General features: G+C 42.9%; 1 protein-coding gene and 1 non-coding gene across 3 annotated transcripts in view; both read right to left on the minus strand.

Moving 5' to 3' along the window:
• The window catches only part of MTCH2 (mitochondrial carrier 2), a 29,820-nt gene extending 14,356 nt beyond the window's left edge, over positions 1 to 15,464 (minus strand). Inside the window, exons 1-5 of one of the 2 annotated variants that reach the window (XM_006157832.3) lie at positions 15,246 to 15,463; positions 10,826 to 10,910; positions 10,568 to 10,674; positions 4,463 to 4,489; positions 4,207 to 4,269 (exon numbers count right to left, since the gene is read on the minus strand). In XM_006157832.3, coding sequence (XP_006157894.1) covers positions 4,207 to 4,269; positions 4,463 to 4,489; positions 10,568 to 10,674; positions 10,826 to 10,910; positions 15,246 to 15,332 — 369 coding nt within the window. In that variant the 5' untranslated portion in view covers positions 15,333 to 15,463. Of the gene's footprint in view, positions 1 to 4,206; positions 4,270 to 4,462; positions 4,490 to 10,567; positions 10,675 to 10,825; positions 10,911 to 15,245 lie in introns of both variants that reach the window. The other variant, XM_006157833.3, reaches the window with a different exon arrangement.
• Positions 4,998 to 5,099, minus strand: LOC114009555 (U6 spliceosomal RNA). The gene has a single exon (XR_003550955.1). It is a non-coding gene; the product is annotated as a U6 spliceosomal RNA (small nuclear RNA).
• Positions 15,465 to 17,641: the final 2,177 nt, after the last annotated feature.

Below are 17,641 nucleotides of genomic sequence, written 5' to 3' on the forward strand. Positions count from 1 at the left end.
GTTACAAAATTTCAAAGGTAATAGAACAATTTTTGTAACCACAACCCTACAACTGTGCAGTAGTTACAGCTACTATGTTTATTCTAATCTATCTTCCTAGCCTACGAATGTAAGGAGTAAAAAGAAAATTATAACACCTGGAGGTAGAACTAGGGGTCGTGTATATCACACATCTGTAATTCTCATTTGTATTCAGCATTATCTCCAATCACTGAGATAAGACACACTTCGCCCCTATTCCAATGGTGTAGTTAAGAGAAGATCCTGTAGAAGAGGATAAGCTAATTAAAGCCAAAACATACAGAATGAAAAAAGAAAAAAACAGACTGCATATTGGGACATGTCTCCCTAGTTGTTGTTGTTTTTTTTAATGGTTATTTATTATTTTTAAAAATTTGATCAGAAAGGAGGGGGGAGAGAGAGAAAGCAAGCCAACAGGTCTGAGACTCAAACCATGGTCGGCCATGTGGGAGTGTCCAGTGCCCTAACCATCATGTCACCTGTTGGTCCCCAGATCTCCCTAGTTTTAAACAAACTCAAGGATAAGTTATAGAATAGCTAGCCAGAGGCATGGTGGTCAAGGCATGCTGGATCCCATGTGGGAATTCGAGTTATGGACATGGAGGCTTGAAAAACATGCTAGGTGCATGTGCGTACATGCCCAAAATCCTGAGAGGAAAATGGAGGGGAAAGGACAGTAGTGTGGCCATCCCCCAGGGGTTGACTTCTTTTTTTTTATTTGAAGAGGCTTTTGCTATAGGACGCTTGCGCTTGCCAGAAAGAGACAGAAAGTGAGAAATCACCCCCCGGGGGGATGGCCAAGCTGCAATCCCTTCTCCTCCATTCTCCTCTCGGGATCTTGGGCACACATGCACACACGCCCGGCGTGAATTTTAAGCCACCGGGTCCAGGATGCAAACCGCGGTCAACTACGTGGGAGTCCAGAGACATAGCCATTACTCTAACTGCTGGTCCCCGCCCCCCAGGGGGTGACTTCTCACTTTCCCTCTCATTCTCAGTCTGATGAGCACACATGCTCTACATCAGAAATTTAAAACAGCTGATTAATCAGATGTACAGACCTTTAGCAATGTTCGTTTTAGAATAAATACTTTAAGAAAGCAGCATTTACTAAACACTGTGGAATTCTAAAAGATAGCTTGACAGGCTGACAGGTGATGTGATAGTTAAGGCGCTAGACTCCCACATGGCCAATCATGGTTCAAGCCCTAAACCTGATGGATTGTTTTCTCATTTTCCCTTTGTCTCTGTAGTCAAATTAAAATGATAATAATAAATATAATAAATAAATAATAACAAATAAAATCAAATCTTTTTAAAAAGATTTAACTTTATTTGTTTATTTCAATTTGAAAAAAGAGAGAGAGAGAAAGAGAGAAAGTGAGAGAACAAGTTGCCAGCTATGGGACTAGAACCATGGCTGGCCATGTAGGAGTCCACCTTTAACCACCATGCCAGCTGCTGGCCTCAAAACTAAGTAATTCTTTATTTGGGACCAGCAGATGGCATAACGTTATGTTGTTGGACTCCCACATAGTTGACTGCAGTTCGAATCCCGGACCTGGCAGCTTAAAACTCACACAGGATATGCGTGCACACATGCCCGAAGTCCCAAGAAGAGAATAGTGGAGAAAGGACTGTGGTGTGGCTATCCTCCCAGGGTGTAGGGGGTGACTCCTACTTTCTGTCTCTGTCTCTCAGGTGAGTGCATGCAACTTACTGTAAAAATCACTCTCTAAAAAAATAATTATTTGAGCAATGAAGACTAAGAAGTGAAAGAGTAGCCTTGCTGGGGCCGGTAGGTGGCATAACGAGGCACTGAACTCCCAAATGGCCAGCTGTGGTTTGAGTCCAGACCTGGTAGCTTCACTTTACCTCTCTCTTTCTGTGTCTTTCCCACCCTCTCTATGGGTCAAATTAAAACTAATAATAGTAATTCTCAGACAAACAAAACCAGAAAGAATTTACCAACACCAGCCCAGCTCTTCAAGAAGTTTTGAAAGGAGTACTATACAAGGAAAATTAAAGACAGACAAATAAGAGAACAAAAAATGACCAAGAAAAAGGCCAACTTAATGGTAGGGACAAGTTCTGAAATATCAATAATAATGTTGAATGTTAATGGAAAGGTCAGACCACAGTAACACTGCAAATTCAATAAAAGAGATTATGCAAGACTGAACTGGTAAAAAAGAATTCTGTAACTTTTTTCTAAAGCATTATTGATTTTCTTTTATGCTTTGTCTTATAGATTTAAGGATTTTTGTCTTCTTTTAAAAGTTGTTGGGCCCAGTAATTTGTTAAAGATTTTTTTAACTGAAACAAAAACTTTTCTCCTTTCCTAACCCCTTTGCTAGGAAAATATTTGTGAGTATTCTTATTTGTGGCAGAATAGTTATTTGTGTAAGCTCAATAATACAGTAATCTCTGTTGCCTTGCATTAGAAATCGAATTCTTGGGAACCAGCAGTTAGCGTAATGGCTATGTCGCTGGACTCCCACGTAGTTGACTGTGGTTCGCGTCCCGGACCTGGTGGCTTAAAACTCACGCCGGGCATGTGTGCGTGCGTGCCCAAGATCCCGAGAGGAGAATGGAGGAGAAGGGATTGTGGCATGGATATCCCCCCTGGGGGATGATTTCTTGCTTTCTATCTCTCTGTCTCTCTCTGTCTGCCCAGCGCACGTGCCCTAAAGCAAAAATCTCTCAAAAAAAAAAAAGAAATTAAATTCTTATGGGGCTTTGTGCAAATAACAGATCAAACTGAGATTAACCTAATTTTTCTTTTTTTTTGCGAATTAGTTTATACCTCGCTTTAATAAAAGGGGAAATGGAGAGGAAAAAAAATTGTTTCAGAAGAAAATTACAGCGCACTTGTCACTAGATGCTAGCTTTGTCCATACTTTAAGATCTTTTGTGAATCAATAAAGTCTGAATAAAAATGTTTAGTATGGAAAGGGAGGGAAAGGGAAAGGGAAGGAAAAACAGGTTAAAAAATGCTTAATTGACAAAAAATAAGAAGCTATTTGTTGATGGTTTTATATATATGTATATGTATATGTATATGTGTGTGTGTGTATATATATATAGACCATATGATGTATGCACTTGCCAAAGAAAGACAGAAAAAGAGAGGAAGAAAGTGAAAAATCACCCCCCCAGGGGTGGCCATGCTGGAGTCCCTTCTCCTTCATTCTCCTCTAGGGATTTAGGGCACACATGCACATTGACCTGGAGTGATTTTCAAGCCACTGAATCTGGGACTCGAAATGTGTGAAAATCCAGTGCTTTAACCACCAAGTCACCTGCTTGCCCCAAGTTAACTGATTTTTAACAAAGGTCCCAAAAACATTAACTTAGGAAAGAATAATATCTTCAATAATTGGTGCTGGGAAATTTGGGTATCTGTATATAGAAAAAAGAAACTAGAACCCTTTCTCTCACCATTCATAAAAATTAATTTAAAATAGATGGAGGGGTCAGCAGGTGGTGTAGTGGTCACCCCCCACAACACACACAAAAGTAGTTTTGAAAGCCAGGCACTGGAACCAGCAGTTGGCATAATGGCTATGTCACTGGACTCCTATGTAGTTGATCACAGTTCGAGTCCTGGATTCGGTGGCTTAAACTCAACGCTGGGCGTGTGTGCATGCATTCCCAAGATCCCGAGAGGAGAGTAGAGGAGAAGGGATTGCGGCATGGCCATCCCCCCTGGGAGGTGATTTATCACTTTCTGTCCCTCTGTTTCTCTCTGTCTTTCTGGTGAGCACACGCACCCTATAGCAAAAACCTCTCCAAAAAAAAAAAGGAACAACCTAACAAAAATACGTGTGGATATAAAATACCCGAAATGAAATGGCCTGATCACCATTTTTACCCTCTGCCAGAGGTTTTCAACACTATTAATTAGAAAACTTTCAGTTTAAATTTTAAAAAGACCTCTTTAATTTTAAAGATGAAATGTGTGGGCAAAATTCATTTCCTTGAATTGCATCTACTCAAACAGCAAGCACTGGTCCTCTCTTTCGTATGATATACACAGACAAATGCCAGGCTCTTTAAATTATCATAAAGTTCAAGTTAAATTAAATTTAATTTCATTAAACATACAGGCCTTCTGATTCCACAATTGCCACACCACATGCAACTGATCTAGGAAAACAGCGAGGAATATAATTCATCTCTTACCTCCTTGATAACTCGGTCAAAGGAAGATGAGACTTCTTTTTGAACATTTCCAGGTCCTAATTCCTAGAAATCAAAATCAAATACAGAGATCTTGATGGTTTAAATGGAACGGTTCACACTGGCGGCCACCCCAGGTGCTAACACTCACTGAGGTGAAAGGGAAACTGGCTGCTTGGCTTGTGTCCTAAAGAGGCTCAAAGAGCAATAACAACTTGCAAGGGGAAGGGGCCATGTACAGAAATCAGCTCCAACATACCTCGACCTTGTCACATTCCTGGTAATGCTACAGAAGAAAAGAAAGAGGTGATTAGGGCTATCACAGTGTCAAGTGAGAAAACATAAAATAAAAACTCAGGGCTGGCACCATGGTCTAGTAGTAAGAGAGCTGTATCCTATATGGCCAACCACGGTTTGAGTCCCAGACCTGGCGGCTTGCTTTCTCACTTACCTTCTGTGTGTGTGTGTCCCCCTCTCTGGTCAAATTAAATAAAGTTAAATAAAATACGTCTTAAAAAAAGAAAAAAAAAAGAAACTTCACTGGCAGAGGAGGGGTTGACTGTGGTTCAAGTCCTGGACCTGGTGGCTTGCTTTCTCACTTTCCCTTTCTATCTCTGTCTGGTCAAATAAAAAAATAATAATCATAACAAAATAAATAAATGTTTAAAAAGGAAAGTGACGTAGCAGTAAAATTCGAACTTTGAAAGCCTAACGCACATGGGGAGTTCCTGGTTTGTTGTCTAGAGACTTATTCATTTATATATATGTATATATAAAATGTATTCCGTAGACTAAAAAATATGGAATGCTTCACAAATTTGTGTGCAGTCTTGCACACAGGACATGCTGATCTTCTCTGTATCATGTGTGCATGATCTAGGGTTGGCTAGGCCTAGGGATGAATGAGGGGACTGGGACCCTTTTAGAGTCCTGCCATCTTTCTTGCTGTTGAAAGTAATAAACTTTAAGAAAAAAATCTCCAAGTTTTTTTTTAGAGGTATTTTTTTTGCTACAGGGCGTGTGCGCTCGCCAGACAGACAGAGAGACAGAAAGCGAGAAATCCCCCTCCAGGGGGGATGGCCATGCCACAATCCCTTCTCCTCCATTCTCCTCTCAGGATCTTGGGCACGCATGCACTTGCACCCGGCGTGAGTTTTAAGCCACCGGGCCCGGGAAGCGAACCGCGGTCGACTACGTGGGAGTCCAGCGACATAGCCATTACGCTAACTGCTGGTTCCCATGACAGGTCTTTTTGACAGAGTCTCACTATGTCAAAATCCTCCCAAATTTCTAGGATTACAGGTGTAACTTATATTTGTGTGCCTATAAAATAGCTACCCTGATTGCTCCCTCCTCCATACCATCCAGTCACCAAAGACCACATTTCTCTTCTCCCTGTTTTCCTCCAGAAGTCATGTGTTTCAGAGACTTGTGGCTCATCTACAGATTAAATTCTGATATGCATAGGCATTTTGTTCAGTATTATTAGGCTAAGGGTGGACTTAGTTGTGCCTGGGAGTGGTTTAGATCAACTGTGGGTCTCTGTGTTAGTTTCTTTCTCCTTGCTTTACTACAGATTATCTCTATAAGTCTTGGCTTAACAAAAAGCCCTGTGGTGGGGTAGGCATGGGAGAAAGCATGAATTTTTGTGCATTAGAATTTGGTATTCTCTCTTTCTCTCTTTCTTTCTTCTTTCTTTCTCTTTTACGTGCCCGGCATGAGTTTTAAGCCACCGGGTCCGGGACGCAAACCACAGTCAACTACGTGGGAGTCCAGCGACATAGCCATTACGCTAACTGCTGGTTCCCTTTTTTGGAGAGGTTTTTGCTATAGGGCGCGTGTACTCGCCAGAAAGACAGAGACAGAGAGACAGAAAGCAAGAAATCACCCCCCAGGGGGGATGACCATGCTACAATCCCTTCTCCTTCATTCTCTTCTTGGGATCTTGGACATGCACGCACACATGCCTCGCGTGAGTTTAAGCCACCGGGTCGGGACTCAAACTGTGGTGGACTACATGTGAGTCCAGCAACATTGCCATTACACCAACTGCAGGTCCCAAAATTAAACAATTCTTAAACAAAACAAAAACAAAAACAAGCACATGTCTGTGCATGTGTACCCAAAATCCCAAAGGATGAAGAAATGAAAGAGAAGGTATTGTGGTGTGACCATGCCCCATAGGGGTATGGAGGGGGGTACTTTCTCACTCTCTTCTGCAACACACATACTTGCTTGTCAAATTTTAAAAAGAGAAACCTAAGCATGTTATTTACTAAAAACACAGTTAGCAGAAAACACTTTAGCAAAACACAACCCAGGGCTCTTAGCTTTTCTCTGGACAAAACAAGACTGACTGATACCAAATTAGGGCAAGACTTCTTTACTGCACAAAAGAGCAGAGAACTGGCGCTATTTCTCAATAGCTGAAATCACCTCCCTTTCCCTTTTATGCCTGTTTCTGAAACAAAGCAAGAGAGAAGACTGTTTTCTCTTCTAGAGAAGAAAACATGAATATTTCCAGAGCCCGACTACATTGGAAGAGGAAATACCTTTTGTGGGACATTTTAGAAAGAGAATGTAGCTAGGTGAAAATAAAAGAATCTGACAACTGAGCTCCTTGTTACCTAACAGTTTTATTGTGTTCTTGTCATACCTGATTAAAAAAAACAAAAAACAAAACAAACAAACAAAAAAAACCCCTTTTTTTTTTTTTTTTTTTTTTAGGGCAAAAAGAATTGTTAAAAAAAAAAATCACAGGGCTAGCAGGTGTTATAGTGGTTGATGCTCTGGACTCCCACATGGTTGACCATGGTTCAAGTCCTGGTCATGACTTGAAAGTCATGCCAGGCACATGTGTGTGCCCAAAATCCCAGGAGGAGAAGGGAGTACAGCATGGCCATCCTCCCAGGGGGTGATTTCTCACTTTCTCTCTTATTCTCTGTTTCTCTCCTGTGAGTACACATGCCCTATGGCAAAGACCTTAAAAACAAAACAAAAACAAAAACCCACAGGCAAGAGAACACATGTCAAGATTTAACAAAGTAATGTCTTTCAGCCAAATCTCAGGTCCTTTGTTAGAATATATTCTAACAGTTCCAAGTCTCTTTACTCTTACTTATTTCTATACTTTTTTTTACTTAATTGATAAAACTGTATACTATCTATTCTATATTACTCTGAACAGACTTTAATTCTTATTGAGATAAAACTCTTTCTCGAAAGGTATTACTTGTTTTAAGACAAGGTCCAGCTACATTGCAATCCTCCTGCCTCAACCTCCCAGCTGGACTATGCCACTGTGCCAGCTCGCCTTTAGACAGGGTTCTGGTATGTTGCCCAGACCAGACTCAAGCCAGCAATTCTCCTGCCAACGCTTCCCAGAGCTGCTAGGATTAAAGGCGCATACCACCGCGCCTGGTCTTTAGGTTGGACTGGGCATTGAATCTGGGCCTCCCAAGTGGTCCCAGCCTACAGAGCATGGCGTGTGCCATCGTAAATGGCCCTGAGTAGGTCTTTCTTCTTTCTTCTTTATGGTACACTAAGTGTAGTACCATTCTCCTGATATTTCACTGGAGAACACATACACTGGACACATAATCAGGGTACCTGGTATATCAAGTTGGTCTTACTTTTCTTTTACCCAAAGGAACTTGGTAATTTCACTTTTAGTTTAATTTTTTTCCCTCAAATATTTTACATAAACCTCTTCCACTAAATGGTAACTGCCTTTCCATACGTAAATTTCACTGAGGTGACAGAAAAAAAAAGCCCATAGTAGTGTGTGGTTAGAAAAGCCTGTGAAGACTCACTCCATCACTGTCAACCCCAGGCCACCTGAAATGGTGCTTCTAGATTGCCCACGGGCCTCATAACAGATAGAAGGAACAATAAAATGACTGAAAAGTGAGGGAGCTTCCATGTGAGAAACTGGCTGAAAAAAATGAAGGCTAGAATATTTAAAAATCAATAACAATTAGATCATGAAATTATTTAAAATAATGATTTGCTTTTCAGATTACAGAACACTAGAAAGGAGGGCAATGTTAAAGCCTTAAAAAGTATACCGAGAAGGACAGATGGTGGTGCCAGTGGTAAAAAGCCACCCTAGACAATCCCATATGGGAAGGGTGCTGGCTCAATTCAGGAGACTTCCCTGAGTACAGTGGGCATGTGCCTGCCCGTGATCTAGGCTGGCTGAAGGCACATCAAGATCCTGTCAGGGCTGCTATCCCTCTCTCTCTCACTTGTCCATGAAGAAGTAAATAAACTAATAAAAAACACACTGAAGGGGGGCCAGCAGGTGGCATGGTGGTTGGGATCCTGGCTGCCCAAATGGCTGTCGATGGTTTGAGTCCTGGGCCTGGTGGCTTGCTTTTTCACTTTCTCTCTTGTTCTCCTGCTCTCTGGTGAGTGCATGTGCCCTGTAGCAAATTATTGTACAGACTGATAATATTACAGATTTAGTTAGCATAAACTGCTATAGTTTTTGAGTTACACCAGAGGATAATGGTACCCGGGCGTCAGCAGAAGACAAAATAATGAACTAGAAAACTCATTAGTTTTATCTTCTTAACCATATACATACTATGCGACCTTCCCTCAGATTGTTCTAAATGGTAGAGAATGGTAGAGAATTCTCACTCCTAACACCTTTATAACAAGGGGGCAGTTCAGTTGGACTACATTGTAACAAATGCCAACCAGTACTATCAGACTGTATTGCAAGCTTCAGCATTAGATATAAAGAGAAGCTGGCAAAACAAAAGGATCACTAAGAAAGAAAGAAACGTAACTTTGATGTTTTAAAAACTTAAGAAAGAAACACCTCGAAGATACAATAAAAAAAAAAAATTAAGACAATGATTCACCTATGACTCTATCACTCAGGTTACTCAGATGTTTTGCAGTGTGCTTATATGATCTCCTGCCTTCTTAAAGGGCCACAGATATACCTGAAGTTCCACCCCCTAGTCTCTTGCCCGTTCCCTTCATTTATTTAGATCTTTCTTCCACAAACAAGAGAGAAACAGGGGGCAAGTGGGAGCCCCTCAGTAAGGGCTTCATACCATGATTCACTCCTAGCTTTATCCAATCCTGGATCATGGGCATGTGTTCCTGATGTGTTCAGGGAGGTCTCAAGACATAAACTTGGAACCTTCTCAAGTGGGTCACCCTCACAAAGCATCGTATTTTACCACTGCACCACCAACCAGGCCTAAGTCTTTTTTTAAAACGTAAAGACTTAGTGAACGAAACACAAATGTATACTGTAATAAATAATGAGGTGGGGCTAACAGGTGATGTGGTGGTTGGGGTGCTAGATAACCCATGGCAAACCATGGTTTGAATTCCTGACACGGCAGCTTGAGGGGAATGCAGGCGCATATGTGTGAATGCCCAAAATCTGAAGAGAATGGAGAAGGGACTGCAGTCTGGCCATCCCGCCTGGGGGTGACTTCTTACTTTCCCTCTCACTGTCTCTGTCTCTCTCTGGCAAACACATGTACCCTATGGCGAAAACTTAAAAGAAAAAAACAAAACGAAAAGGCAAATAGCCATAAAGCCATGATCTAGGTCAAGGAAAATCACTGCCACCACCCCAGACTCCCACTGATGGTCCCTTCCTCTCTGAATAAATGACCAGTCTCTTGGCTTTTATGCTTCCTTTGTTCTTTCTCAAAAAATAAGTTTTTGGGACCAGCAGTTAGTGTAATGGCTATGTTGATGAACTCCCATGTAGTAGACGACAGTTTGAGTCCTGGACCTGGTGGCTTAAACTCACGCCGGGCTTATGTGCGTGCGTGCCCAAGATCCTGAGAGGAGAATGGAGGAGAAGGGACTGCGGCATGGCCATCCCCCCGGGGGGTGATTTCTCGCTTTCTGTCTCTTTGTTTCTCTCTGTCTGGCGAGCGCACGTGCCCTATGGCAAAAACCTCTACAAAAAAAAAAAGAAGTTTTTAACGGAAGACATTTTACTAGGGTAACACTAGAATTAAGAAGACAGCTTCAAAAAAATAAATAATAATGTTTTAGTCAGCTACTTCCCTTCTTCAAAGAAATCAAGTGAGCTTTACAGGTGACTGAGTGAGTGAATGTCTTTAGTTTCTGCTTGGTTCTGAGGAAGAACAAGCAGAACAAAATCAATTACTTCACTTTGCACAAATTCCCTTTGCTTCCTGGGAAAGAGGTAGGAATTTTTTTTGCCTTTGTTTTTAAAGCATGTGTATTTCAAGAAAATTATTTTAAGGAAAGAAAGTCCAGGGTTATCAATGTATCTTTGATATTGCTTTTGGTCAAAAGTAAAAATGGAATATAAACAGTAATCAGAGTCTATAGGACAATGAACTGATGCTCCTCTTACCTGTAAAACTTTGCCATGGACCACAGTTCCAAGGACTCCTGAACACAGTCTTGGAGTTAAACCTGTGAATAACCCACGTCGCCCATCGATGCTTGCGATGTGCTGAGCTAAGAACAAAAACCAGAGTTAAATTCTCATCCAAAGAAGCAGTTACATAGTAATTTCAAGGAAACATGCCTTCTACCTATATTTTTTTCAGTAACTCCTGCCTATCACAGTTCTCAGTGTCATTTAATCCCAGATAAATCAGACACTTACCGTAACAAAAGAGACCAGGAAGCTGACATACTTGCCGTCCAAAAATATTTCGTCCTATTGTTGGAGGAAGAGGCTCATATCCCACCTTTAAAAATAAAAGATACTGATACTAAGTAACATTTCCAGAAATGCTTTGGTTTCAAGATTTTAAATAAAGGACAAAATTAGAGTTATAATTTTATTTTTAAGGTTTTTGCCATAGGGCATGTGTGCTTCCCAGAGAGACAAAAAGTGAGAAATCATTTTCTTAGGGGGATGGCCACACTGCAATCCTCCTTCCATTCTCCTTAGGATCTTGGGCATATACACATGCATACACGCACATATACCCGGGTTGTTTCTCACGCTGCCAGTTCAAGACTTAAATCATGGAGCTAGCCATCTGGGAAGCCTTAACCATAACACTGCCAGTTGGTCTGGGGTTATAATTTTTTTATAATTTTATCTGTCATCTTTATTACTTTTTAAAAATTTGATACAGGCATTAACCAGAAAACGACAGAAAGGAAAAGTGAGAAAGTAAGCCACCAGGTCCAGGATTTGAACTGAGACCAGCCATGTAGAATACTAGTATGCCAACCACCATGCCATCTGTTGGCCCCAGGGTTATAATTTCTTTTTCTTTTTTTTTTTTTTTTGAGAGAGATTTTTGCTATAGGGCACTAATTGGAGAGACAGAGAGAAACAGAAAGTGAGAAATCACTACCACCACCACCACCCGCCCTGGAAGGATGGCCACACTGCATTCCCATCTCCTCCATTCTCCAATCAGGATTTTGGATATGTACACATACATGCCTGGCCCGAATTTGAAGCCACCAGGCCTGGAACTTGAACCATACTCAACAATTATGCCATCAAATGGTTCCCAGGGTTATAAATTTTTTTTTTTGGCGAGGTTTTCACTATAGGGTGTGTGAGCACGCCAGAGAAACAGAGAGAGACATAGAGACAGAAAGCGAGAAATCACCCCCCAGAGGGGATGGTCACGCCACAATTCCTTCTCCTCCATTTTCCTCTCGGGATCTTGAGCACGCACGCACATGCGCCTGGCATGAGTTTTAAGCCACCGGGTCCGGGACGCGAACCGCGGTCGACTACGTGGGAGTCCAGTGACATAGCCATTGCGCTAACTGCTGGTTCCCCCCAGGGTTATAATTTTTAACGCAAGTAAAAATGCAGTATGTTGGGGCCAGCAGGTGGTGTGGTGGTACAGTCACTGGACTCCCACATAGGTGACTGAGGTTTGAGTCCCAGACCTGGCAGTTTGCTTTCTCACTTTCCCTCCTCTCTTCTTCTCTAGTGAGCACATGTACCCTATAGCAAATTAAAAAAAAATAAAAATAATAATTATAAATAGAAGTAATTCTTTTTAAAATATGCAGCATGTTTTCCAAGGCAACATAAAGTATCATCTTTGTCAGTTTTTGTTCTGTCAAGTGAAAAGATGGGGTTCAATAAACTGCAAGTTTCTTTGGTTTGAAATCTATGGGGACAGCTCTGTGGCCTGGTGGTTAAGGCATCATGATCTCACTTGGCTGACTGTGGCTTAAATGTAGAATCAAGCAGCTTGAAAAACATGCCAGCTGCATATGTGTATAAGCCCCAATCACCACAGGTTGGAGAAATAGTGAAAGAATTGTGGCATAACCATGTCCCATGGGGATACTTTGTCCCTTTTCCTCTCCCTCTGGTGAGCACGCACACGTCCTCTGCCAAAAATTAAAAATAAATAAACTTGGGGCCTGCAGGTCGCATAGTGGTTATGGTGCTGGACTCCTACATGGCTGACTGAGGTTTGAGTCCTGGACTTGGTAGCTTGAAAATGACAACAGGCACAGATGCCTGTGTGCCCCAAATCCCAGGGGAATGGAGAAGGGATTGTGGCATGGCCATCCCAGCTCCTGCCCTTCCCGGGGTGATTTTTTTCACTCTGCTTCTTTCCAGCAAGTGCATGTGGCCAATAGCAAAAACCTCAAAATAAATGACTGACTGAATGAATAGATAGGTAGATTCTATGATGTAAAACAAGTAGCTGAGACAGACTAATATCGAACTGAAAATAGAATAAACACGACCTACTTGGCTGGGAACTTTTGTGTTAGGAAAGCTATAGTTTATTGAGGAAGCTCAAAACTATTTTCTAAAGAAAATCTAGGGCATTTTCCTATTTAACAAAACTAAGAGACATCCACTAAGCCAGCAGCAAATGCATATTTGGCTAGCTAGACGAAACACTCTACAGGCAGATGCGGCTGGAGAATTCACCTAGGAAAGAATTACTGCGAGTTCATGTTAAATGAATAGACGGTTATTATAAATCTAATGAATGTCGTTTTATAAAGTTAATGATTATCCTTTCGCTTGCACAATACATCCAGGATTTTTAGTGCTAAAGGGTTGAGAGAATGAATGCTGTAGGACAAGGTTTTGACCTTCTCTTGACCCTTATTCTGTTCTATTAAATAACTCCTGTCTGAGCTCCTTGAAAATGCATCCTGCAGGGCAACAGATGGTGGAAGGGCTACTTCACTGGACTCCCACAAGGCAACTGTGGTTTGAGACCAGGACCTGGCAGCCTGAAAGTCATGCTGGGCGCCTATGTGTGCATGCCCAAGATCTCAGGAGGAGAATCAAGGAAGGACTGTGGCATGGTCATCCCCCGCCCCCATGTGTGTGTGGGTGACTTCTGTTCCCCTCTCACTGTCTCTGTCTCTCTCTCTGGCAAGTATATGCACCTTAAGGGAAAAACCTCTTTAAAAAAAGAGAGACCAGCAGTTAGCGTAATGGCTATGTCGCTGGACTCCCACGTAGTCGACTGGGGTTCGCGTTCCTGACCTGGTGGCTTAAACTCACGCAGGGCACATGTGCGTGCCTGCCCAAGATCCTGAGAGGAGAATGGAGGAGAAGGGATTGCGGTGTAGCCATCCTCGCTGGGGGGTTGATTTCTCACTTTCTATCTCTCTGTCTGGCGAGCACACGAGCCCTATAGCAAAAACCTCCCCCATTAAGAAAAAACCCCCCCCACGCCCCCCCAAAAAAAAAAAAAAAAAAAAGTGTGTCATGCAACTATTTTAAAAACTGAGTATTTGGGAATTTCATCAAAACTGAGATACATGACAACACACAGATGCTATCAAATCAAAATTAAGGATATTCTAGTTTTTTAGATCAGAGCTCTGATGTCACTAGGAAATTCTGTCTCCTGGAGAGGAGTAGGTTCATAGTAGAGATGTACTGTGAAATGCTGTCATCTTAGAACCTATCCTGCCCCAAATGCATCACTTCTACTGCAGAGGTCCCAGTATATTTCAATAAAAGTCTTTGCCCTAGGTTCAATGTATTTGTTTGAATAAACAGCCTTTTACATATGTCACCTGACTATACGGATCAACTCTGTGACAACTTCAGATTGGCAATAACTCAAGGATAAGAGATGGGTTTAGCATATTTTTTTTACGCAGAGGTGGACAAGGCTTCTAAAAGCTGCCCCCTTCTTTGGCACAATGCATGAGGTAACAATATCAAAACTGTGTAAAAGTTTTAAAAAATGAATGATCTGCCCACCACAGGGACGTTCAGAAGAGCGTGAAAATACTAAGCCTATGTTAAAGTAAAACTTGGCCTACTGGGGTGCGAAAATACACCACCACTTAAGAATTATTTTACAATTGATGAGAAACTAGCACCTATCTTTAAACTCACTAAAACTCTTCTAGCCGAACTGATTTCCAGCTCAGACGAACGTGATTTTCATTGTCATGAGCCGCATGCCCATGGGCTGCTGCTGGAAAGCCTCCATGGATCCTTCCGAAATTTGACTCAGCTACCACTTCATTCTCACTTCTGAATGAGCTCCTTGTGTTTATCTGAGTATCTGGTGTTAGAATCTCCGAACAGAATAACAGTATAACGTAGTAACAGTAGCAAAAAAAAAAAAAGGTAAAAAAGGCTAATAAAAATATAATAAAATGCTGGCTCCTCTGTAATTCCTAATTTGCCTTCAACGGAATATTTCGTCTTATGTTTGGGACCGGAGGGCGTGGGGGACGAGAGGTGACTATTAATTTCAGAGGGGCGGGAGGGGAGGGGTGGGAAGCCCACGGTGGAGACCGGCCAGAATCACCTCAGGGGAGAGAAAGCAAAGTTCAGAGGCGCCGCTGGGCAGGGCCGGGTGGCAGTTGGCTCCCGCAGCCGGAGCGGGCCTCGGCGCTGGGCGGGGAGGCCGGACTCGAGGAGGCCCACGAGAGGGGCCGCGGGACGGTGGAAGTTGTCCCAGCGGGGAGGGGAAGGGCCGCAGGGGAGGCGCAGCATCTCGGGAGACTGAAGGCCCGGAGGGCTGGAGCCGCTCCTCTGGCGCCGAGGGCAGCGGCGACCGGAGAGGGCGCCGGACGCGGACGGGAATGTCGACGACTCATACCTGGATGAGCACTTTCACGTACATGAGCGGCTGGGACAGGATGGTGAGACCGGAGCCCAGGAGCACCTGACTGGTCGCGTCCGCCATGATGGCACCGCGGACGGACAGACAGACCGAGCCACCAAGCGAACAAGCCGGTCCCGGATCACGTGCCAGGGCCGCCGGCTTCACTGGCCCGGCCCCGGCGCGCGCGCGCGCGCGCACACGCACCGCCGCACGCTGCCCCGCCTACTTCCCGCCCAGAGAAACGAAAAAGCACTGGGGCCGGGGCGGGGCTTACAGGCCAGGGGCGCGGCTTACAGGCCAGGGGCGCATGCGCTCTGTAGTGGGATTTGTGTCCACTAGGAATGCGTTCCTCTTGCTCATGCACATGCCGGAAGTGTTTCGAGGGGGGATGGGCGTGGCAGGGGAGGGGGGGTGACCCTGGCAGCAGAAACAAGGTCAGGGGAGTAAAGGCAATTGAGAGAGGTTCTTGGTTCTACTTTGCTTCCGTGCTTGCCCTTTGGCCATCATCACATAAGGTTCAAAGGATATTCAGCGTCAGAGTCTCGCTAGTTGCAAGGCCAACAAACCCTAGAGAAATCTTATAAAAAATTAAGGAATCGACAGCAGGTGACTTCTTGCATTCCTTCATTCTAGTAATGTCAACCTCAGAAACGCCTTGTCCGACTACCCTACGTAACTGTACCTCCCCCTCGTGGGACCAGCAGGTGGTATGGTGGCTAAGGCTGCAGGACTTCCACATGGCTGACCGTGGTTTGAGCTGTGGATCGGGCAGCTTACTTTCTAACTTTCCAATTCTCTCTCTGGTCAACTTCAAAAAAAAAAAAGAAAGAAAGAAAGAAAAGAAAGAAACAATTACAGTTAATAAATAATTGTTTCAAAAAAAAAAAAAAAGAAAAACCTTTACCTCCCCCTTCTAACCTAACTCATCCCCCTGGGGGACTTATCACTGTCTGGAATTGTTTCCTCTTCTCTGGAATGTAAGCTCCCTGGATTCAGGAACGGTGAGGGCCTATTTTTGCAGTTGTATTTTCAGTGCCTGGCACACACTTTGGTGTTTAATATTTATTGCACAAATAATTCAGTGCCAACCAGGCTACAGGCTATTAGAAGTAGAAGTGAAAAAGCATTCTCTGTACAGTCCACCCCCAACTCCTATGTTCTGCATCAAACAGCCTTCAGTGAGGCAGAGCTGAGCAGACAGTAGGCAGAAAAGACCTGCATTTCCATCCTGGCTTCGCCTTTGTATCCATTTGTTATTTTATCCCCTTTGGTTTTCAGTTTTTATGTCTTTAAGGTAACCCTACTACCTAGCTCTCCCGTTATTATGAGTGAAAATCGTGCACAGAAAATTTCTCAGGGTAATTATGAGTGGACTTGTACATAGAAAGGAATTAAAAAAAAAACTATTAAAATACCGTACAGATGTTACTTTTGACCAATATTGTCCTGTATTCAGCATGGTATTAGGTGGTACTGGGAGGCAATTTATAGAGCATGTGGGCTTTGAAATTTCATGGATTTGGTCTAGTTCTCTCTGCCAGTTATCAGCTGTGTTCAGATTATTTTAGTTCACATTATCTATTTGAACCTGAGATAAATGAGTATAATAGCTACTTCAAAACATTGCTGTTATGAATGAAATAATATGCTTACCTAGCCTGGTACACAAAAATATAATTATCAGGGACCAGCAGTTAGCATAATGGCTATGTTGCTGGACTCCCATGTAGTAAACTGCGGTTCGCGTCCCAGAACCAGTGGCTTAAAACTCACGCTGGGCGCGTGTGCGTGCGTGCCCAAGATCCCGAGAGGAGAACGGAGGAGAAGGGATTGCAGCGTGGCCATCCCCCCTGGGGGGTGATTTCTCACTTTCTGTCTCTCTGGCGAGCGCACGCGCCCTATAGCAAAAACCTCTCAAAAAAAATGTAATTATCAAATGTTAGCTTTTAGAATTATAAGAAACTTACAAGCTCCTTTTAACTTAATCCAGAAACTTTTCTTTAAAGAATTATTTGTTTCATTTTATTTATTATCATCATTTTTTGACTAGAAAAAGAAAGGGAAAGTGAGAAAGCAAGCCACCAGGTCCAGGACTCAAATCGTATCGACCATGTAGGAGTCCAGCGCCCTAACCACCACACCACCTGCTCACCCCAAATCCAGAAACTTTCTATGCATCAGTCAAAACCAGAGAGAGGGGCTGGCAGGTGGCGTGGTGGTTATTAAGGTGCTGGACTCCCACATGGCTGACAGTGGTTTGAGTACCAGATCTGGTAGCTTGCTTTCTCATTTTCCCTTTTTCTCTTTGTCTCTGGTCAAATTGAAGAATAACAATAGAAATATTACAAATAAATAATTATAGAAAAAAGAGAGAACATTTAGCAATGGGA

This window comes from Tupaia chinensis, unplaced genomic scaffold, assembly GCF_000334495.1.
Source record: "Tupaia chinensis unplaced genomic scaffold, TupChi_1.0 Scaffold000561_1, whole genome shotgun sequence".
In the NCBI taxonomy this organism is placed as follows: Eukaryota; Metazoa; Chordata; class Mammalia; order Scandentia; family Tupaiidae; genus Tupaia; species Tupaia belangeri.